Source organism: Heptranchias perlo, chromosome 22 (assembly GCF_035084215.1).
Source record: "Heptranchias perlo isolate sHepPer1 chromosome 22, sHepPer1.hap1, whole genome shotgun sequence".
Classification (NCBI taxonomy): Eukaryota; Metazoa; Chordata; class Chondrichthyes; order Hexanchiformes; family Hexanchidae; genus Heptranchias; species Heptranchias perlo.
Window position 1 is genome coordinate 31286541 of NC_090346.1, and position 24440 is coordinate 31310980.

The 24440-nt window shown below is 41.0% G+C and overlaps 1 protein-coding gene across 1 annotated transcript in view; it reads right to left on the minus strand.

Annotated features, from left to right (window-relative positions):
• The window catches only part of iqck (IQ motif containing K), a 128135-nt gene that overhangs the window by 35680 nt on the left and 68015 nt on the right, over positions 1 to 24440 (minus strand). The window contains exons 7-8 of the mRNA XM_068003196.1: positions 17686 to 17770; positions 10333 to 10447 (exon numbers count right to left, since the gene is read on the minus strand). Coding sequence (XP_067859297.1) covers positions 10333 to 10447; positions 17686 to 17770 — 200 coding nt within the window. The remainder of the gene's footprint in view (positions 1 to 10332; positions 10448 to 17685; positions 17771 to 24440) is intronic.

Consider the following 24440-nt stretch of genomic DNA (forward strand, 5'->3'; position numbering starts at 1 on the left):
TCTGTACCTTACTCCATTTATCCACCTTTGACCTATACCCCTTGATACCCTTACCTAATAAAAAAAATCCGTAGATCTCAGTCTTGAATATTTCAATTGGTCCAGCATCCACAGCTTTTTGGGGAGAGAATTCCACATTTCCACTACTCTTTGGGTGAAAAAGTGCTTCCTGATTTCTCTGCTGAATGGCCTAGCTCTAATTTTAAACACTGGTTCGGGATTCTTCCACCAGAGAAAATAGCTTCTCTGCATCTACTCTATCAAATGCTGTTATCATTTTAAACACCTCAATTAGATCACCCCTCAACCTTCTAAACTCAAGTGAATACAACCCAAGTTTATGGAACCTACCCTCAATTATTTAATCCTTTAACCCCGGTACCATTTTGGTAAATCTACACTGTCCCCTCTAAGGCCAATATATCCTTCCTGAGGTCTGGTGCCCTGAACTGAATGCAATACTCCAGATGCGGTCTGACCAAGGCTCTGTGTAACTGAAGCATAACTTCCTCCCTTTTTATTTCAACCATCTTGAGAAAATAGCCAACATTCCATTAGCCGTTTTGATTACTTTTTGTAGCTGTGCACTAGATTTTAGTGATTTGTGTACATGAGCAACCAAAGCCCTTTGCTCCCCACAGTTTCTAGTCTCTCGCCATATAGAAAATATTCCGATTTGTCTTTCTTGGATCTAAAGTGGATTACCTGACACTTCTCTACATTGAACTCCAACTTCCACAGTTTTGCCCACTTACTTAATCTGTCTATGTCCCTTTATAACTTCTTGCTTCTATTTACATAATTTACTGTTCCTCCTAATTTAGTGTCATCTGAAAGAGAGAGAGAGAAAAGAGAAAGGAAAAAGGAAAAAGGAGAAAAGGGAGAGAAAGAGAAAAGAGAGAAAAAAGAAAGAGAAAGAAATAAAGCTTCCTGAAGAAAGCAGCTGAAATCCACATTTGCATGCATGGTCAATGTCAACAATAAAAACAGCAACTTGCATTAATATAGCACCTTTAATAGAGAAAAACATCCCAAAGCACTTAATAGAGGCACAATCAGACAAAATGGGTGCCGAGAAAATAAAGGAGATATTAGGATGGTTGACCAAATGCTTGGTCAAAGGTTTTAATGAGAGCTTTTAAAAGATAGGGAGGTGGAGGTTTTTAGGTTTTAAGAAATAGGAGCAGGAGTAGGCCACATGGCCCTTGGAGCCTGCTCTGCCATTCAATAAGATCATGGCTGATATTCGACCTCAACTCCACTTTCCGCATATCCCTTGATTCCCCTAGTGTCCAGAAATCTACCTATCTCAGCCTTGAATATATTCAATGACTCAGCATCCACAGCCCTCTGGGGTAGAGAATTCCAAAGATTCACAACCCTTTGAGTGATGAAATTCCTCCTCATCTCAGTCTCAAACGGCCGACCCCTTATCCTGCAACAATGCCCCCTAGTTCTAGACGCTCCAGCCATGGGAAACAGTCTCTCAGCATCTACCCTGAGAAGCCCCCTCATAATCTTATATATTTCAATGAGATCACCTCTCATTTTCCTAAACTCCAGAGAGTGTAGGCCCATTCTACTCAACCTCACCTCATAGGACAACCCCATCTCCCAGTAATTAATCTAGTGAACCTTCGCTGCACTGCCTCTAAGGCAAGTATATCCTTCCTTAGATAAGGAGGCCAAAACTGTACAGAGTACTCCAGGTGTGGTCTCACTAAGGCCCTGTACAATTGTAGTAAGACTTGCTTACTTTTGTACTCCAGTCCCCTTGCAATAAAGGCCAACATTCCATTTGTTTTCCCAATTGACTGCTGTACCTACATGCTAACTTTTTGTGTTTCTTGTACGAGGTCACCAAAATCCCTCTGAACACCAACATTTAATAGTTTCTCACCGTTTAAAAAATATTCTGTTTTTCTATTCTTCCTACCAAAGTGAATAGCCTCACATTTCCCCACATTATATTCCATCTGCCACCTTCTTGCCCACTCACTGAATCTGTCTATATCCCTTTGCAGACTCTGTCCTCTTCACTGCTTACTTTCCCACCTAGCTTTGTATTGTCAGCAAATTGGATACATTACACTTGGTCCCTTCATCTAAGTCATTAATGTAGATTGTAAATAGCTGAGGCCCAAGCACCGATCCTTGCGGCACCCCACTAGTTACAACCTGCCAGCCTGAAAATAACCCGTTTATCCCTACACTCTGTTTTCTGTCAGTCAACTAATCCTCTATCCATGCTAATATGTTACCCCCCCCAACCCCATGAGCCCTTATCTTGTGTAACAACCTTTTATGTGGCACCTTATCGAATGCCTTTTGAAAATCCAAATATATCTCTCTCCCTCCTTTCTTGAATAGTGGAGTCACATTTGCTACCTTCCAATCCGCTGGGGCCATTCTGGAATCGAGAGAATTTTGGAAGATCATAACCAATGCATCCACTATCTCTGCAGCCACCCCTTTTAGAATCCTCGGATGTAGGCAATCAGGTCCAGTGGATTTATCAGCTTTTAGTCCCATTAGTTTCTCAAGTACTTTTTCTCGACTGATATGAATTACTTTAAGTTCCTCGCTCTCATTACACCCTTGGTTCCCCACTATTTCTGGAATGTTTTTATGTCTTCTACTGTGAAGACAAAATTTTTTTTTTCGTTTAACTCATCTGCCATTTCCTGATTCCCCATTATAATTTCTCCTGTCTCAGCCTCTAAGGGACCACCGTTTACTTTTGCTACTCTCTTCCTATTTTACATACTTGTAGAAACTCTTACACTCTGTTTTTATATTTTTGCTAGTTTACTTTCATATTCTATTTTCTCTCTTTTTATCAATTTTTTGGTCGTCCTTTGCTGGTTTCTAAAACTCTCCCAATCCTCAGGCTTACTACTCTTCTTGGCAACATTATAGGCCTCTTCATTTAATCTAATACTATCCTTAACTTTTTTAGTTAGCCACGGGTGGATCAATTTTCCCATGGAGTTTTTATTTCTCAATGGAATGCATATTTGTTGAGAATATTGAAATATTTCTTTAGGGAGTTTTAGGGAGGAAATTCCAGAGCATGGGGCCTAGACAGCTGAAAAAACTTCATAAAAAAGTGAATAAATTTTAATATCAGTACTCTTTTAGATTAGTACTTATTGTTTTACATTTTGGTTAGATTATACATAAGTCCTGCAGAGGGGTTTGAACCCACAATCATCTGACTAAGAGGCGAGAGTGCTACCACTGAACAATATAGTTCTCGATACAAAACCAAGTCTTCTGTTCACCTTTTTATGCCTTAAACGTATTAAATTTAAAATCCTCCTACGTCTTTAAATCCTTCCCTGGCCTTGCACCACCCCATCCTACAATCCATTCCAGCCTTATACCCCTTCTCAACACTCTGTTCCTCTACATCCCCGTTCCATTCACCCCACCTTGGTCCTATTCTCCGGAATTCCCTCTACTTTTTCCAACTTTACAAATCTTCTTAAAACTCATCGCATCGACGAAGGTGATGTTGAAGGGATTATCTGAAGGAGCAAATGAAGCAACGTAGGTAGCATCTATTGCACCCTGGACCTTGGTAAAGGCTGCAACCCCATAAAACTGGATGGCCCTATCTCGCTGTTGCCTTGCTGTGACCCCAAAGTCAATGATGTCCCTAGTTCTCCTATAGAGTGTGTCAGTCACCTGTTGAATACATGCCCTTACTGCATTCTGGCTGATATTATAGAAATCCTCTACCTGAAATGACTCGATGCTATAAAGTTGAGTACAATTGTCACTTTCACAGACAAAGTAGGAGCAGTGTGGACGGATGAACGTGGCTGAGGTCCTCATGTTATAGGTGGCAGCGCTCCCCTATAGCCTCTTTAGTGAAGCGCATTCTTCTCATACACATCTCCTCACTAAGGTTCTCAATGGACTTGTATTATCTGTATATTCTTTGGTAGGGGTAATATCTTGTGGGGTGCAGTAACTATTACCTCAACCTCCTTTCTCGGTCCTCCATGATAATGGCATACAAAGATATACCCATAGGGAGTACCACACCTGCTCCTGAGAAGCCCTCACTGTGGGGGCAGAGAGGATCTAAATCTTCCAATGGTCTCACACTCCCACAGGCACTCAGAAGCAAATTCGAGGCAGTCTATGCTTAATGAAAATAAAAAGTAAATCCAAAAACTTTCAAACTTTCTACAATCTTCAGGCACAAAAACTCCTCACTTGTACCACTTTCAGCTGATCCTGGCAACTGCTGCGCATTATATTTTTCATTCAAACTTTCCCCCATTGCATTGTTAGTATAGTAGATCAGGAAAAATGGGGCTGCAGTGCCACTGGGCCTCATTATCAAATATTTAAATGAGTTGTATGAGAACTCAGCAAGTAGAGCACTGGAAGGGCCAAATCACTTTTGGAAGGTAAGGATGATCATGTGACTGACGTGAGATTATCACAATTCTGTGGTAATTAAAATCTTTAATTAAACGTTAAATTACTAAATATCGAGATGAAGAGAAACTAATTAAAAGCAACCAACATAGATTTCAGAAAGAAAGATTGTGCTTGACAAACCTGATGGTTCTTTGAGCAGGTGACAAATATGATGAGTGGATATGGTGTACACGACTTTCAGAAAGCCTTTGACAAGGTAGCACACAGGAGGCTAATGGAGAAGATTAAGGGGTATGGAATTAAGGGACAGGTAACAAATTGGATTAAAAACTGGTAGCAAGGGAGGAAATAGAGAGGAGGAGTTAAAGACAGTTGGAAATGGGTACCAGTGTCCCACAGATTTCTGTAATGGGACGACTTCTGTTCATTGTGCACACCAATGATTTGGATATTGGGTTGGGGGGAGCGGTGTATAACTTTATAGACTATACTAAAATAGGAAGCACAGTAAATAATTCTGAGAATCAAAGGAAGATGCAAAGGGATATTGATAAGATGGTGCAATGGGCAAAAGTGGCAAATGGAATTCAATGTCAGTAAATGTGAGGTGGTGTATTTTGGTTAAAAAAAGTAATAACTACACCTGAATGGGGGAAAGATGGGTGATGAAGGAGCAGATGGATTTGGGTGTTCAGGTTCACAAGACATTAAACGTATACCTCAAGTAGATAAGGCCATTAAAAAAGCAAACAGAATACTGGGTTTTATGGAAAGAGGCATATGAATCTATATAAGAAGGATGTTGAGATAATATGGAGGGTACAGTGCAGCATCCTAGTGAGTCTGCGGAGTATGAGTAAATACAAATACAAAGGAATATTTTTTAAAAAGTGGAGCTGTTTTAATTAGAACAAAGGAGATTATGGGGTGATTTAATAAGTGTTTAAAATTATTAAGGGATGGGACGGAATAGATAGAATCAGACTGTTTTCAGTGGTTGAGGGGTCTAGAACGAGGGACACATTTATAAGATTGAATGTAAAAGATTTAGGACAGAGATCAGGAGAATTATTTTCACACAGAGGGTTGTGAGGCTGTGAAATGCATTACAGGAGTTAGTAATTGAAGGAGAGACAATGTCAACATTTAAGAGTAGTTTAGATAAGTGGTTGTAGGAAAAGGGAATGAAGGAATATGTCAACAGGGCAGGCACATGGGATTAGGATGACTGCTTGTGTGGAGGATAAACACCACCATGGACTGGTTTCTGTGTTGTAATTACCATGTAATTCTATATAAAAAGATACTGAGTCTTGCTCAATTGGCACGGATATATGAGAATTAAAATCTGAAACTGTCCTCCTATGCAGGTGAATGCCTGTCGAACTTCTTTCTAGAACTTCTTTCTAGAACTGCAGACCACATTTTGAAGATTAACTAATAATGAATGGATCAAAGCCGTGAACCTTAAGGATCACTTTCAAGCATTTATTCTCAATGTTCCCTTCTGGACAAAAAAAAGCAAACTTTACACCATTTATAGTTTCAATGGAAGGCAATAAAGATACTTTTGGTAACGGCTGTTGCTGCTCAGGCCTTCCAAAAGGTCTTGCAAACCTTGAATCCTGGGGTGTGCATGTAAAACAAAGCTATAAAGACTCCAGAGTGGAGGAATATTTCTTTTTTAAAAAATTCATTCATGGGATGTGGGCGTCGCTGGCAAGGCCAGCATTTATTGCCCATCCCTAATTGCCCTTGAGAAGGTGGTGGTGAGCCGCCTTCTTGAACCACTGCAGTCCATGTGCTGAAGGTTCTCCCAGTGATGTTAGGAAGGGAGCCCCAGGATTTTGACCCAGCGACGATGAAGGAACGGCGATATATTTCCAAGTCGGGATGATGTTTGACTTGGAAGGGAACATGCAGGTGGTGTTGTTCCCATGTGCCTGCTGCTCTTGTCCTTCTAGGTGGTAGAGGTCACGGGTTTGGGACGTGCTGTTGATGTCTCTCTAGTTGGAGATGGTCATTGCCTGGCACTTGTCTGGTGCGAATGGTACCTGTCACTTATCAGCCCAAGCCTGGATGTTGTCCAGGTTTTGCTGCATGCGGGCACGGACTGCTTCATTATCTGAGGGGTTGCGAATGGAACTGAACACTGTGCAATCATCAGCGAACATCCCCATTTCTGACCTTATGATGAAGGGAAGGTCTTTGATGAAGCAGCTGAAGATGGTTGGGCCTAGGACACTGCCCTGAGGAACTCCTGCAGCAATGTCCTAGGGCTAAGATGATTGGCCTCCAACAACCACTAACATTTCCTTTGTGCTAGGTATGACTCCAGCCATGGGAGAGTTTTCCCCGATTCCCATTGACGTCAATTTTACTTGGGCTCCTTGGTGCCACACTCGGTCAAATGCTGCCTTGATGTCAAGGGCAGTCACTCTCACCTCACCTCTGGAATTCAGCTCTTTTGTCCATGTTTGGACCAAGGCTGTAATGAGGTCTGGGGCCGAGAGGTCCTGGCGGAACCCAAACTGAGCATCGGTGAGCAGGTTATTGGTGAGTAAGTGCCACTTGATAGCACTGTTGATGACACCTTCCATCACTTTGTTGATGATGTGGAGATAGAGACAGACTGATGGGGCGGTAATTGGCCGGATTGGATTTGTCCTGCTTTTTGTGGACAGGACATAACTGGACAATTTTCCACATTGTCAAGTAGATGCTAGTGTTGTAGCTGTACTGGAATAGCTTGGCAAGAGGCGCTGCTAGTTCTGGAGCATAAGTCTTCAGCACTACAGCTGGGATGTTGTCAGGGCCCATAGCCTTTGCTGTATCCAGTGCACTCAGCCGTTTCTTGATATCATGTGGAGTGAATTGAATTGGCTGAAGACTGACTTCTGTGATGGTGGGGATATTGGGAGGAGGCCGAGATGGATCATCCACTCGGCACTTCTGGCTGAAGATAGTTGCAAACGCTTCAGCCTTGTCTTTTGCACTCACGTGCTGGATTCCGCCATCATTGAGGATGGGGTTGTTTACAGAGCCTCCTCCTCCCGTTAGTTGTTTAATTGTCCACCACCATTCACGACTGGATGTGGCAGGACTGCAGAGCTTTGATCTGATCCGTTGGTTGTGGAATCGCTTAGCTCTGTCTATAGCATGTTGCTTCCGCTGTTCAGCATGCATGTAGTCCTGAGTTGTAGCTTCATCCGGTTAGCACTTCATTTTTAGGTACACCTGGTGCTGCTCCTGGCATACTCTTCTACACTCCTCATTGAACCAGGGTTGATCCCCTGGCTTGTTAGTAATGGTAGAGTGAGGAATATGCCGTGCCATGAGGTTACAGATTGTGCTGGAATACAATTCTGCTGCTGCTGATGGCCTACACCGCCTCATGGATGCCCAGTTTTGAGCTGCCAGATCTGTTCTGAATCTATCCCATTTAGCACGGTGGTAGTGCCACACAACAAGTTGGATGGTGTCCTCAGTGCGAAGACGGGACTTTGTCTCCACGAGGACTGTGCAGTGGTCACTCCTACCAATACAGTCATGGACAGATGCATTTGCAACAGGTAGATTGGTGAGGACGAGGTCAAGTAAGTTTTTCCCTCGTGTTGGTTCGCTCACCACCTGCCGCAGGCCCAGTCTGGCAGCTATATCCTTCAGGACTCGGCCAGCTCAGTCAGTAGTGGTGCTACCGAGCCACTCTTGGTGATGAACATTGAAGTCCCTCACCCAGAGTACATTCTGTGCCCTTGCTACCCTCAGTGCTTCCTCCAAGTGGTGCTCAACATGGAGGAGGACTGATTCATCCGCTGGGGGAGGGCGCTAGGTGGTAATCAGCAGGAGGTTTCCTTGCCCATGTTTGACCTGATGCCATGAGATTTCATGGGGTCCAGAGTCAATGTTGAGGACTCCCAGGGCCACTCCCTCCTCACTGTACCGCCACCTCTGGTCGGTCTGTCCTGCCGGTGGGACAGGACATACCCAGGGATGGTGATGGAAGAGTCTGGGATGTTGGCTGAAAGGTATGATTCTGTGAGTATGGCTATGTCAGGCTGTTGCTTGACTAGTCTGAGGGACAGCACTCCCAATTTTGGCACAAGTCCCCAGATGTTAGTGAGGAGGACTTTGCAGGGTCGACTGGGCTTGGTTTGCCTTTGTCATGTCTGGTGCCTAGTGGTCCGTCCGGTTATATTCTTATTATAACTATTTTTAGCGAGATTGTACAACTGAGTGGCTTGCTAGGCCATTTCAGAGGGCAATTAAGAATCAACCACATTGCTGTGGGTCTGGAGTCACATATAGGCCGGACTGGGTGAGGACAGCAGGGTTTCCTAAAGAACGTTAGTGAACCAGATGGGTTTTTACGACAATCTGGTAGTTTCACAGCCACCATTACTGATACTAGTATTTCAATTCCAGATTTTATTTAATTAATTGAATTTAAATTCCCCAGCTGCCGTGGCGGGATTTGAACTCGTGACTCCGGATTATTAGTCCAGGCCTCTGGATTACTAGTCCAGTAACATAACCACCGTACCCGTACATCAACATGAAAAGGCTCCTTATCATTTTCCACAACTGTACTGGAGGGGCCATTGAGTAAGGACAGGATTGGATTTAGTTGTGATGACCACTATGGTTTAATAATTCAGTAACATTTATCACCTAAGTTCATATATGAAAAATTGCCACTTCAGATAGGTGCTAGTAGTTAAACGCTGCTTTTGAATTTATACCCCAGCATTAGTGTCCAACTCAGGAAACAAGTGTGGGAAGGAGAAAAATTGGATTAACCAATTCAGAATCAGAATATACTCAAAACATTTTCCTTAAGGGTGAACATCAGCAAAAGAGAACAAAAGATAAATAACTGAGCACTAGTCTGTAGTAATAGCTCTTACACAGGATGGAAGGTGGGGACTGCTTTTTGTATCTCTCCTGCTTCCTTACCCATTGCTGCTTTATCCCTGTATCTTACTTTCTACCTTGTCTGAAGAGATTTGGGTGATAATTTCACCTTTACCACCTGGATAGTAATCTGATGGAGTAGATCTCATGCCTGTTTTCGAGCCCAGCCGATTTCCATCTCATTGAAATCAATGGAATGAAAATAGGGCGGCTTCTGCAATGGTCAGTCAATCCATTCCACCAGATTACCGCCCTGGTAGTGAAAGTGAAAATTACCCCCTTGAACTTAAGCTGCAGTTGAGCATACTACAGAACAATACCAGGAGCAGGAACAATTGGAAAATCTTGGTAGCTATTTTGAAATCAAGAGGGGGTCTGCTGTTTTCTTGACCACATTTGAATTTACATTGGGGCCTTGGTGAATACAGGAATTCCTATAGATATGGTAATGTGGAAATATTCAGTTGCCAGTATATTTATTAAATAGATAAAATTTTATTTGATGTTATTTGTGCACTAAACTTTAAAGGCATGTCATTTTTATGTAACTTTTTTCTCCCTGTACTATACTACAATTCCTATCTGAGGAGATGGGTAGATGATCCACTCCCAGACATTTATCAACGGTTCTCTGTAACCAGCCACTTGGAGGTTTATAAGAGCAACCTTAGTGGGTGAAAGGTGAAATCTGACCTTTAATTTTCTGACCCATTAGGAAAATGCCTAGCTCTCACTTGTTGTCTCACTGATAATCCTATATTGGGAACTTGTGGGGAATTGCACATGGTGCTATAATTAGCTTTTTAATGCTCATAAGATATTTTCAACTAAAAGGTGCTATGTAACAGTGACTAGCTGTCCCAGTTTGACTGGGACTAACTAGTGTTGACAGACAAACAGACGGAATGATAATTTGGTTTTTAGTTGCAGGTCTGTCTTAGAATTTTACCCTCTGGAAATCTGATAAGGTTATCTTATACAGTACACCAAAGTGCATGGATTGATACAAACTGATGTTACCTTTAGATTCCTGTTCAGCCCAAAATTGAATGACTTTTTTGTTATAACCTCTGTTCACTTCTCTCAGTTCTTTTTGCCATTGCCGCAGCTCTTGTACCTCTGGATCACAGCGGACCTGCCACAACACAATCGGATACATTAAAATACATGGGAAAATGATTTAAAGTTATTTTTTTTATTTCTCATCACTGGTCTTATTTCAGGGTTATTTGAAAGATAGCTGATTAAAACAGCTCTAATGGTCTGTTGTTTTGTTTTCTAATGTTGTTTTAATTTAGAATATATATTTTAAAGCATAAGGAAGCAAGACATTGTAGCATGGTGGGGGGAAAATCTACTGTTTAAAATATTCTACATGATACATAAGTATTATGGGGTCCAAGTACAGAAATCACTAAAAGCCAGTGGACAGTTACAAAAAATAATTTGAAAAGCTAATGGAATGTTAGCCTTTATCTCAAGGGGGCTAGAATACAAAGGGGTGGAAGTTTTGTTACAGTTATGTAAAGCTCTGATTAGACTCCATCTGGAGTACTGTATTCAGTTCTGGGCATCCCACCTCAGGAAGGATATACTGGCCTTGGAGGGGGTGTAGCGCAGATTCACCAGTATACTACCAGAGCTAAAAAGGTTCAATTATGAGGACAGGTTTCAAAGACTAGGCTTGTATTCCCTTGAATATAGAAGATTAAGGGGTGATCTAATTGAGGTATTTAACATGATTGAAGGAATTGATAGGGTAGATAGAGAGAAACTATTTCCTCTGGTGAGGGAGTCCAGAACAAGGGGGCATAACCTTAAAATTAGAGCTAGGCCATTAAGGGGTGATGTCAGGAAGCACTTCTTCACACAAAGGGTAGTGGAAATCTGGAACACTCTTGCTTAAAAAGCTGATGAGGGTAGGTCAACTGAAAATTTCAAAACTGAAAATTTCAAAACTGAAATTGATAGATTTTGTTATGGAAGGGTATTAAGTGTTTACAGAACCAAGGCGGGTAGATAGATTAAAAATACATATCAGCTATGATCTAATTGAATGGCGGAACAGACTCAAGGGGCTGAATGACCTACTCCTGTTTCTTTGTTCCTATGACTGCAGGAAAAATTAACTCCAGCAAATATTCAAACCTTAGTTAGGGTAAGAAATGAAATCAACCGCCTAAACAATTACTCTTATTCATAACTGAAGTATACAAAAATTAATTCTGCTGTCCTGAGGCAGTGTACTGGTATCCACCTCCATATGTGCTACTTTATTTTCCAAAAGAAGTATAAGAGGCAGCACAGTATTGTGGTATTCCAAATGGGCTATTTCACAGATTGGTAGGATAATCGTGAGGTGTTGATGGGCCACTGAGCAGAGGCTAAGCACTTACTCTTAGGGGGGACAGATCGAGAACCAGAGGACACAGATTTAAGGTGATTGGTAAAAGAACCAAAGACGACATGAGGAGAAACTTTTTTTACGCAGTGAGTAGTCATGATCTGGAATGTGCTGCCTGAAAGGGTGGTGGAAGCAGATTCAATCGTGACTTTCAAAAATGAATTGGATAAATACTTGAAGGGAATAAAATTGCAGGGCTACTGGTAAACAGTGGGGGACTGGGACTAACTGGATTGCTCTTACAAAGAGCCAGCAAGGGCTCAATGGGCCGAATGGCCTCTTTCTGTGCTGTAACCATGCTATGATTCTATCATAGCCCAATCACCCTGGCCACTTTCACACAACTCCAGGCCTCACGCTACTCTAACAACTCTAACTTTTCACAGCAGCTCCTTTTTATGATGGTAGCCTGCCCATGATATGCAACTGCCACTGCTGGGGCATAGCTTCCTGTGACATCATATGCAAACATTTGCCTGAGGGACAGCGCTATAGGGACATCTGCCAGTCATGGGACCAAGCTCTTGTGAGTGCTGTTGGAGCAGAGCCCCAGCATTGTGGGTCCCTGCTCATATTTCCAATTGTCCGTGCTTTCTCTGTAGGTGTTCCTGAGTCTCTACGTCTAAGAAAACCTGCCCTAATATCTCACTTTTAGAAAATGCGAATGTTGTACACCAAATGTTAACTTAAGACAATTTATGAATTTCGGCAAGTGAAGACATGGGGATGACTGTTTTTCTTTTAAAAAGATAAAAATTTGTGAAAAACAATCTTTGACTTCAAAAAAGCTCCATGATATACACCCAACCCCTGACAGTTGAAAAAGGATAAATTGTAAAGACCCTCAGGTGAAGTTCAGATAGCAACCTCAATGCAGAAAGGACATTCAGTACACTGCAGTTATTTCAATGTCGCAGTCCAGTTATGTAATACTCTGAATGGGGAGATTGCCAGCCTTAGGATAGTTTCAAGCTGCCCTAAAGACACAGCCATGCATTCTGTATCACTGTATTTATTATTCACTACAGAACATGATTTTCATTCTAAGCAGTCTGTTTTTTTATGTTTGACTTAAGACATTCTTTGCCTCACTGTATTGTTTAAATTATTTGTACATATCCACTTATTCTGTGTACATTTTACTTAAAAGTACAACTTGTCAAATTTTATCTTTCTGCTTTTCCTAATAAATATATTAACTAAACTGGACTCACTAAACTGCTTTTTCCTAGCATTGAAAATTTGATAGCAATGATGTGTTCTATTTAAAGACCAGTGGCAGTCAGTACCACTAGACAGTAATTTTGCCTTGAAGTCTTGCACAATAGCATTCTATTTTTTGAATTTATTAAAAAAGCTCATTCAAAAACACTATTTATGCATGTTATCAAGGTTGTTTAGCTTTTTGTTACTGAAATTGGTTACCTTTTAGAATGTGCAATTTAAAGAATATATAGTAATTTTACTGTTGTCCAAATTATTTCTTACAATTAATGGTTATAAATATATGGGTTTCCATTAGAACAATTTTATTTCATAACAGCTCAAATAATTGTATTTGGCTGATACACATGTAATTTCTCTTGAATGCCTTCGAGGGAAAGGTTACACTTGTGAGAAAATCAATAAATAACTGTCAATAGCAGAGATTAAAACTAACTCCATAAAACAAAAGGTTAAAAAACAGGCTATGACCATCTAAAATTATACCATTTGTGAAATTGCTAAACCCTTACAACATTAATGGTTACGGGGTCTATAAGATGTTGAAACATGAAAATAAAACACACAGATGCAATGTTAACTTCTACAACGAGACATTACTACAACTCAGACGTGGTGACTAGATAGCAGTCATTCCATCCCCTCCAGTAAAAAATCTGCTTTGTATCTTTTATAGACTGATTTTGTTAATGCTGTTTTACTCATTCTTCCATCCATGCAAGCCTCGGGTGGGATGATGGATGGTCCAGCCCAAGGACATCTTGAGGTCATCAGTAACATTATTTGGTTAGTCTACAGAGATGCACTTGAGCAACAAGGGGAAGCCCAAGTACAAAAGTCTGTTGAGTCTGAGATTGAAACTCCAATCTCCTCATCAAGGCTGAAGTGATGTAGATTCTGGATGTTGCAATTTGGTTAATACTTAATTTATTTTTTTTAATCAGACCAAGATTTTTATTAATGCAATATGATCAGCTCCACATGATTTCCTACTAAAAAAAAAGCATAATTCATGTGTAACTCATCCTGTTCATTCCCATTACAGAATTTCTGATCTAAGGATATATAGTTAAATGTTTGCTCCTAATCCAACAATAAAATTATCGCAATTATTCATATTCACACTGAATATTTTCTATCTTTGGTAAATTTAATCTAAAGACCAGAAGCTAAAAATCTATCTTTAGTGCCATCTTCTCACAAAAAATATTTGTTGATATTTTTTGTATTCTTAAATTAAGATTTGATTCAGAATGGCTTTGCCTTTGTGTGTGTAGCCTTCCTGAAGCTTTTTTTTAAAACTTGTACAATCAATACAGATGTTAAAAACTAGGCTTTAAAAAAAGAAAATGGAACAGTAAAGACTTTGGGCTAATTTTTGACTGTATGCAAGTGTGTGACCTTCCTGCAGCTTTATTCATTAATTAATGTGAGCTCCATGGTGAAAACATACAGGAAATAGCATTATGGCTCTAATGAGACCACAACTTCACTCTTGGGAGCCTACCTTGTTATTTTCCCTTGCCAACTGTAGGCAAAATAATGGCGAATCTGGCTTCTGCCTGGTTTTATTGATATAAAGCTAAAAGCACAATTTTTTTCTTTTATTAAAAATAATGATTGACAGGAGAGTCAAAACAAAAAGGAATTTAACAAAAGTCATTCTAAGCAAGTGAAATAGTAATCTATCACACTTTTACATGCACCTTACATACACCTATTTCTCCCTTAGGTAACATAAAAATTATTTCAAAGGGTGCTTGCTTACATAAATTGTGGAGCTTTAGTTTTAGATCCCATGCATTGATGTTATTTGCCCCATTTTTGCCTCAGTTCAGCCATGGTGTTAGGATTTCCTGCCAGATTAAAGACTCAGAGATATCCTTTATATCTCAGTGACCAAACTGAATGCAGTACATGAATTGTGCTGTGATCACAGCTCTGAACAGTTTTAGTATGTCATCCTATGCTTCCTAAGTGCAGTGATTTGTCTATATTGTCCATCATTCTGTTTGCTTTGTTGACACTAGACCCAGTCACTATGAAGCAGCAAAGTGGCAAGTCTATTAGCAATCGTATATCTCTTTCTCCTTCTATATTGTTCATTTTTCAAGTAATTGTAATTACATTGGTAGATACTTGGGCTAAACACCAATATAGCAGTTTTAGATTATGTGGAATTTTAATTTTAACCACAATTTTACAAATATTGACACTGCTTACTCTCTGCAAACTATGGAATTGGTCACCACTGAAGTATTCTAGAGATAGTATTTGGAGTGACATTCAGAATGAAAGAAGAAAGAACTTGCATTTATATAGCGCTTTTCACAACCTCAGGACATCCCAAAGTTTACAACCAATTAAGTACTTTTCGAAGTGTAGTCACTGTTGTAATGTAGGAAACGTGGCAGCCACTTTGTGAATGGTGGTGGACAATTAAACAACTAACGGGAGGAGGAGGCTCTGCAAACATCCCCATCCTCAATGATGGCGGAGTCCAGCACGTGAGTGCAAAAGACAAGGCTGAAGCGTTTTCAACCATCTTCAGCCAGCAGTGCCGAGCAGATGATTCATCTCGGCCTCCTCCCAATATCCCCACCATCACAGAAGCCAGTCTTCAGCCAACTCAATTCACTCCAAGCGATATCAAGAAACGCTGAGTGCACTGGATACAGCAAAGGCTATGGGCCCTGACAACATCCCAGCTGTACTGCTGAAGACTTGTGCTCCAGAACTAGCTGCGCCTCTAGCCAAGCTGTTCCAGTACAGCTACAACACTGGCATCTATCCAACAATGTGGAAAATTGTCCAGTTATGTCCTGTCCACAAAAAGCAGGACAAATCCAATCCAGCCAATTACCACCCCATCAGTCTACTCTCAACCATCAGCAAAGTGATGGAAGGTGTCGTCGACAGCGCTATCAAGCGGCACTTACTCAGCAATAACCTGCACACCGATGCTCAGTTTGGGTTCTGCCAGGACCACTCGGCTCCAGACCTCATTACAGCCTTGGTCCAAACATGGACAAAAGAGCTGAATTCCAGAGGTAAGGTGAGAGTGACTGCCCTTGACATCAAGACAGCATTTGACCGTGTGTGGCACCAAGGAGCCCTAGTAAAATTGAAGTCAATGGGAATCAGGGGGAAAACTCTCCAGTGGCTGGAGTCATACCTAGCGCAAAGGAAGATGGTAGTGGTTGTTGGAGGCCAATCATCTCAGCCCCAGGACATTGCTGCAGGAGTTCCTCAAGGCAGTGTCCTAGGCCCAACCATCTTCAGCTGCTTCATCAATGACCTTCCCTCCACCATAAGGTCAGAAATGGGGATGTTCAGTTCCATTCGCAACCCCTCAAATAATGAAGCAGTCCGAGTCCGCATGCAGCAAGACCTGGATAACATCCAGGCTTGGGCTCATAGGTGGCAAGTAACATTCGCGCCAGATAAGTGCCAGGCAATGACCATCTCCAACAAGAGATAGTCTAACCACCTCCCCTTGACATTCAACGGCATTACCATCGCCGAATCCCCCACCATCAACATCCTGGGGGTCACCATTGACCAGAAACCTAACTGGACCAGCCATATAAATACTGTGGCTACAAGAGCAGGTCAGAGGCTGGGTATTCTGTGGCAAGTGACTCACCTCCTGACTCCCCAAAGCCTTTCCACCATCTACAAGGCACAAGTCAGGAGTGTGTTGGAATACTCTCCACTTGCTTGGATGAGTGCAGCTCCAACAACACTCAAGAAGCTCGACACCATCCAAGATAAAGCAGCCCGCTTGATTGGCACCCCATCCACCACCCTAAACATTCACTCCCTTCATCACCGGCGCACTGTGGCTGCAGTGTGTACCATCCACAGGATGCACTGCAGCAACTCGCCAAGGCTTCTTCGACAGTACCTCCCAAACCCGCGACCTCTACCACCTAGAAGGACAAGAGCAGCAGGCACATGGGAACAACACCACCTGCACATTCCCCTCCAAGTCACACACCATCCCGACTTGGAAATATATCGCCATTCCTTCATCGTCGCTGGGTCAAAGTCCTGGAACTCCCTTCCTAACATCACTGTGGGAGAACCGTCACCACACGGACTGCAGTGGTTCAAGAAGGCGGCTCACTGCCACCTTCTCAAGGGCAATTAGGGATGGGCAATAAATGCCGGCCTCGCCAGCGACGCCCACATCCCACGAACGAATAAAAAAGAACGTGGCAGCCACTTTGCGTACAACAAAGTCCCACAAACAGCCATGAGATAATGACCAGACAATCTGTATTAGTGATGTTGGTCAAGAGATGAATATAGGCCAGGATACTAGGAGAACTCCCCAGCTGTTCTTCAAATAGTGCCATGGGATCTTTTACATCAACCTGAGAAGGCAGATGGGGCCTCGGTTTGACATCTCATCCGAAAGACAGCATCTCTGACAGTACTGCACTGAAGTGTCAGTTTAGATTATATGCTCAAGTCTCTGGAGTGGGACTGGAACTCACAACCGTCTGACTCAGAGGAGAAAGTGCTACCACTGAGCTAAGGCTGACATTTCAATGTAGAAATACTAGTGATTCGTCTATACGATGGTAAATATTAAATAGATGCCAGAATAGCCACTTGCAAGGTGAAACTAAGTGCTATGTATGTAACCTAAAGTCTGAGGAAATTGAGGAAAACTAAACCACTTTTAAAAAAATTCTCAAGAGGTCAAAAATTAAACAATACAAGGAAAAGGACATTACCTGGTAACCTCTCCAGAAAGACTGAATTACAAGGGCTGCTTCTTCTTCTGACAACAAGAGAGACAGGGGAATTGGTGGCCTGGGGCTGAAAGAAAAATGAGATGAGTCTGCACTTATTTATAAAATTATTAATACGGTTTTTACACTTTAGTGTATGCAATCTTTCCCCAACAAGGAATTAACAAATTCAGGGAGAACAGAAGAAAATTGATGAATTTAACTTACAATTCAGTTGCATCAGGACTGATTAAATAGGTTGAATTACAAATATTAGAAGTTAATCATTGTTATAAAAGAGTCTAGAAAATCTAGTGCAAGCTGAACATTTTTCTTTGTAACTATTCCTTTATGAATTTTCGAAGTAAAGCCAACAGGACATGACAACAGACCAATATAATTTTGTACAATGAACAAAGTAAACAAAGATCACATATGATAAAAGTTTTGATGGGTCCTTTAGCTGACGCACTTGATTCTCCTCATTAGAGCAGGATAAAAAAAAAACAAAGTAGTTGCTATGTAGAGGCACTCTACTAGGCCACGTTGATTAGCAAGCATGATACATCTGATCAGTGGCATTTTGGGAGCAGTTCAACAGAAAAATAACACACTGTCCCCTTCAGTTGGCATCAGTAAAGTTTATAATGGCAGAAAATAAAAACAACAAAGAAGGAATTCCTCAAAAGGATAAGGTCCATGAACCATTCAATCAAAAGGGGGAAGGGAAGAAAGGAATTAAATCAGTATTCTCTTTTATCCCCTTCAAAGAGAGTCTTTCTGTCGAGTGCCCAAGACCCATCTACATTACACAAGGTCTGTAGTTTCCATGCACAGTAGCCCAGCCTACACCTGATAATTCAGTAATTTCTTAATGCTAAAACAATTTCAATTTTCTAATAATTTGATTTAAGCAATATATACCAGTATGCCAAACCTCACATTTATCCCCAATTCTACAAAACCACACTGCTGCCATGTTCCTCAACCCGCCCCACTCGCACAGTACTGCTATTTACCAGTTATATACTTCCAACCTGGTACATCTTATCTACCATCTTGCCTTGTAGCCTGGGCTTTAAAAAAGTAAGCACATAAAAATAAATTATCAAGGCCACTCATTTTCAGTTTTCACAAAACACTTGGAAAATCCCAGAATACCATTAATGAAAAACAGAATTTAACTTATTCATTGCCTATAAATCAATGGCCCTTGTAATACATTGTGCACTACATAGTACAATATCCCTGTTCCAAAATAGCACATCTTCCAACTCATTGTAAGCAATTATGGGAGGTCTGGTAGCATAAGATAATATAAAAAAATAGATTTGAGTGAGGACATATCCAGCACAAGATCTCCAAATAGCACTATTTTATTTCCTAGGCTTCAAAATGACTCGCTCATTTAATTGACACAAACCCGCCACACACAAAGCTTAAATAGAACCCAACTTATTTAAATAAAAATCCTTTTAACCTATAATACTTTGCATAGCATACAAGAAGTCAATTATATGCCGCAATCGAAGGGAATTCCCTGGGAGCTGTACGACTGCACTGGTCAGATTTAATGGTCATAATGGTCACGGCCAAACGCCCAAAAATTAAAACAACAAAATCAACAGCTGTCCCAAAAGCTGCTAGCTGCCCTAAAAAGTGATGAAAAAATCAAGCTGCAGAGTGTAAGTGCAGTGTAGCATTTTGAACTGTCCTCCTCATAATTGGTTATTAAACCAAAGATTTTGGTTACCACACAGAAAATTCCCTTTAGCAATTAGGATATTCATTTGCTCAAACCTTTCCGAGTTAGATGACGCTCACTAGAATCATTGAAATAAAATCAGAGTAGAAAAAAAAAGAGATTAATATGGTCTCTGAATTAGGTTAGAGATTTTTTCTGTATATGTAAGCAGAGTTCCATAGGTTGTTCATCTGTAAGTAAATGATGAATGAGGCCGCATGCATTGCTAAAGGAGTACCCCCCAATGATAAATTCTATCTGGTCAAGGTAATTCAATTCAGTAATCACATTGTTTAGATAGGTATATAATATTGTAGCACAAAAACCCAATATAGAGTTGCCAGTCCACTTTTGATTATGTTACTTCCAGAAAGGTCTATCCAGGGTTATGATCTGGTTATGGAGTAACACTGCATGGTCTCCAGGGCAATATCAGGACTCAACTTAATGCCTCAGATGACATGCATCAATGCTGCAGTTTATAATTAGCCTACTCATGTGAGTACAACTCCTTGGATCTAAAACAATGTTCTGCTAAGTACAATGTGAGCTGGCAATGTTACACTGGCTGTACACAGTCATTTTGCTTTCTCTAAACTTGGACCACTTATGCAGATATATACACACAATGAGGAAAAAAATGTAGAATAAACTTTCAAAAGGTTGCTTAAGAGAGAGAAACCTTTTGCCCCATAGTCTCGAAACTGGCTTATTTTTCTGTTACACTACTTTGAAACATTCATGTAACAACAACAACTTGCATTTATATAGCACCCTTAACATAGCAAAATGTTCTAAGGCACTTCACAGGAGCGTTATCAAACAAAATTTGACACCGAACCACACAAGGAGATATTAGGACAGGTGACCAAAAACTTGGTCAAAGAGGTAGGTTTTAAGGAGCGTCTTAAAGGAGGAGAGAGAAACATAGAAATATAGAAAATAGGAGCAGGAGTAGGCCATTCGGCCCTTCGAGCCTGCTCCACCATTCAATATGATCATGGCTGATCCTCTATCTCAATACCATATTCCCGCTCTCTCCCCATACCCCTTGATGCCTTTTGTGTCTAGAAATTTATCTAGCTCCTTCTTAAATATATTCAGTAACTTGCCCTCCACAGCCTTCTGTGGTAGAGAATTCCACAGGTTCACCACCCTGAGTGAAGAAATTTCTCCTCATCTCAGTCCTAAATGTCCTACCCCGTATCCTGAGACTGTAACCCCTCATTCTGGACGCCCCCAGCCAGGGAAAACATCCTCCCTGCATCCAGTCTGTCTAACCCTGTCAGAATTTTATATGTTTCAATGAGATCCCTCTCATTCTTCTAAATTTGAGTGAATACAGGCCGATTCGACCCAATCTCTCCTCATATGACAGTCCTGCCATCCCAGGAATCAGTCTGGTGAACCTTCACTGCACTTCCTCTATGGCAAGTATATCCTTTCTTAGGTAAGGAGACCAAAACTGCACACAATACTCCAGGTGTGGTCTCACCAAGGCCCTCTATAACTGCAGTGAGACATCCTTGCTCCTGTACTCAAATCCTCTTGCAATGAAGGCCAACATGCCATTTGCCCTCCTAACTGCTTGCTGCACCTGCATGTTTGCTTTTCCTAACTGCTTGTTGCACCTGCATGTTTGCTGAGGCAGAGAGATGGATGCACCAACATTAGCATGTCCTTGCTGTCTCCATTCTTCCCCCAGCCTGTTCCTCTCATCATATTTCCATTATTCCTTCTTGCTAATGTTCCCACTTGGACTTATAGGACAGAGGAATGCCAACCAACATAACAATGATGATGCTAGCATTCGAGGTTAGGCCTTGATTAATGTGCATTCAGCTCTTTAACTGCCATTCTAATCATACAAAACTATTAACAATATTTTGATATCAAATGTACTTTTTATGGCTGATAGACACTAGAATGTGTGATGTAAGTAAGATTAAACAATGAGATTTAGTGGAGTATCTAAAAATAAAGGGCCCAATCAAGTCTACATCACTCACTCTGCTCAGAAGTTACACATCCTTCCCTCAGTGGCTTGTATTTCATTAAACCACCAATTCCAATATTGCATTTAATTCTACTTCCAATTTTCATATGCAACAGGCAGAACCTAATGTTTGTTAGCTGTTTTAGCCATTTATCAGAGAATTGTTGACGGCAAAACTGGCCAATTATCCAAATGAACAGATATGATTAATTCAACCAAGAACAACAGGAAGAATTTTCTTCCACATAAGTAATAATGAAACAATTTCCCAAATTAAAATTCTAATTACATTTGAATGCCTTCATCATTTATTAAAAATGTCTTAATTTAAGGTATGGCCCATATGGTGATTTGGCAGAATTCCCATGTTGCGAGTAGACAGTAGATAATGGTCAGTAACTAAATGGCAGGCATATTCTGTGTGTTCACTGAACTGTACTTGCATTACATAACATAATATTAAACAACTCATTTAGTAATAAATCACAAGGCTTTGGGATGAGATCGTAGCATCTGCTGATATTGCTATTACTGATACAGTTTACTTAACAGTTATTGGATAAAGGGAATATTATAAACCCACATTAAAAGGCTTCTGCTGTAAGGAGACAAGAGCAACTACAATATGTCCAGTAATTAAAAAAAAGTACACCCTCTTGTAAATTAATTGCACGAACTACAGTCTTTTCATTCACATTTGAAAATTAATGAAAAATAAATTAATGAAAATGGTGATGAGGCTGTAGCTAACAGCACTGGAAACTATACATATATCAGAAAATGCCATTCACCTGCACAAAGTTGAAAGTAATGCCTTTGAATCAAGAGATAGTGGAAGTTATCAATCATTTTGACAAGACAGTATCAAGGGATGGAGAATTTCCAGCTCCATTCTTGTCCAACATAATATACTTCAATAACTTCAGGATTTGAAAAATAGAACATTAGATGAATCAATCAGCTATCAGCTAGCAAATACAAGGAGAGGACCATCACATTCCTGGCACAGGCAGATACAAACTTGGGACAAAAATATATACAGAATCAAACATGTATTCAGTCATTAAATATGAAGAAATTATTATGTAAATTTGCTGGAATGAATTTATATTCCACTGAAAATTTTAAGAAGTAAAATGTTTGAAATTTTTACATAGAATTTATAGCACAGAAACTGGCCGTTCGTCCCAACTGGTCTATGCTGTTTGATAATTCCAATAATCCTTGTTACTGAGAGTGTATTAAAATGGAATGTACTAATTTGTCTTTCATTGAAATGGAAACTTAAGAGGGGGGGGGGGAAATGAGTGGCACTGTGAATTAAACACTGTCCTCTGGGACCAGGGTTCAAATCCAACCTACGCAAATGAGATGAATCTTGTGGCCATCAGGATCTTTTCTAAAATGGTTTTGGGCAGTCTCATTTCAGTTCAGTGCCAATTTCACAGGATGGTTGGTGGGGTAGGTTGATCTTCTGATTAGGGCCGAGGCATATTGGCTTAGAAATTGCTCCCACGGCGAACCAACAGTGCTCACTGCTCCATAGATTGATACTAACCCACTAACTTACCGGGGGTCTTTACTGGGTGCACTTCCTCTAATGGGAAGTGGAGAAGAGCCCAGCATTAGCACCAGCGAAGCTAAGACCCATGGGAGAAGCAAGAGGATCACTCTTTCCCCTCAACCAATCAGATTGTAGCATTTTTGACAAGCTGCGAACAGTTTCTGCAAGCTGGAACGTAAAATCCAAGAAGTGAATGATGCAATAAAATCATTTGTAAAGACAGTTACAGACAGCGAAAAAAACAGGGGGGTAAGAAATAATTGAATTAAATAAAAGGGATAGAAGGAAAAAGTTTTTAAAAATTAAAATATTATTTTTAAAAAATTTTAAATTTAAAATATATATTTTTTTAATGACCAAAAGCTATTAAAATAAGGAGTAATGAGACTCCACTTTTTAAAAAGTTAATTTTTAATTGTTGGCAGTCATTAAGACTAACCGCACTGTTAAAACTTAGTTTAGACCTGGTATTTCTAAGCATACCTGTTTTGTGGCGATATTAGTTACTTTCCAGCTGGGCAGGAGAGCAAGTTGGCACTGGTCCATTGAATATACTGATTCTAGCCAGTGATATTCCTTTAACGTGAAGCTGCCATACCACCGGCGAACCAGGAGGAGCATTTCCAGATTTCCGGATCTGACTGCGCATGTCCAAACGCCGAAACTTGCTCCTCGATTTTGCCACTAACAGCGGTGAGCACAGCTGAGCTCACCATTATTTTTTAAGCGATTTCCGGCCCATTGTTTAGACAGAACAAATGAACTTCACTCTGCATCTAATATGCTAAATATACCTATTTTTTGTTCCATTACTACATGCTCCAGATATGTGTACTTGACACTGACTGTGGCCCCGATTTTAACGGGAGGGCGGTACAGTTCACGCAAACCCCGAAGCGGGCGGCACACCCAGGAAATCGGAGGCCCGGCCGATCTTAATGTGAATGGGGGAGGAGGGAGGAGCCCATGGCAAAGGAAGCCCAAGGCTCCCTGCAAGGGCTCCTGGCCAAGGACACCAAAAAAAAATTAAAGACACCTGCCTGGACACCTTCTGGCCATGACCCCCCTCCCGACAGGTTTGGACTGATGAGGAAGATGTTGCTGCTCCACCACTCTGGCCTCCAACTAAAATTGCAAATCAGGTCACAATGACACCATCAGGCCCCAATCTACCTATTTAAACAAGACCCCGCTGCCTTTGTCCAGGTGTCCTGATCGCCTGCTCAAAAGAGCAGGTTAACATTGGCCCACGGCAGGAAGGCAGCGGAGTCAGAGGGGGTAAGTCACTGCCGTCATTTTAACTGCACCCACCATCCCGGTTTCAGCCAGGCAGGGGAGTTGAAATTGGGGCCACGTGCTGCTGAGATGTAAAATTTTGCCTCACCGTGATAATCAAAAAAAAATTCACATGATAAAAAAGTTGTTATCTAGGATCATCATTCTTCACATACCAC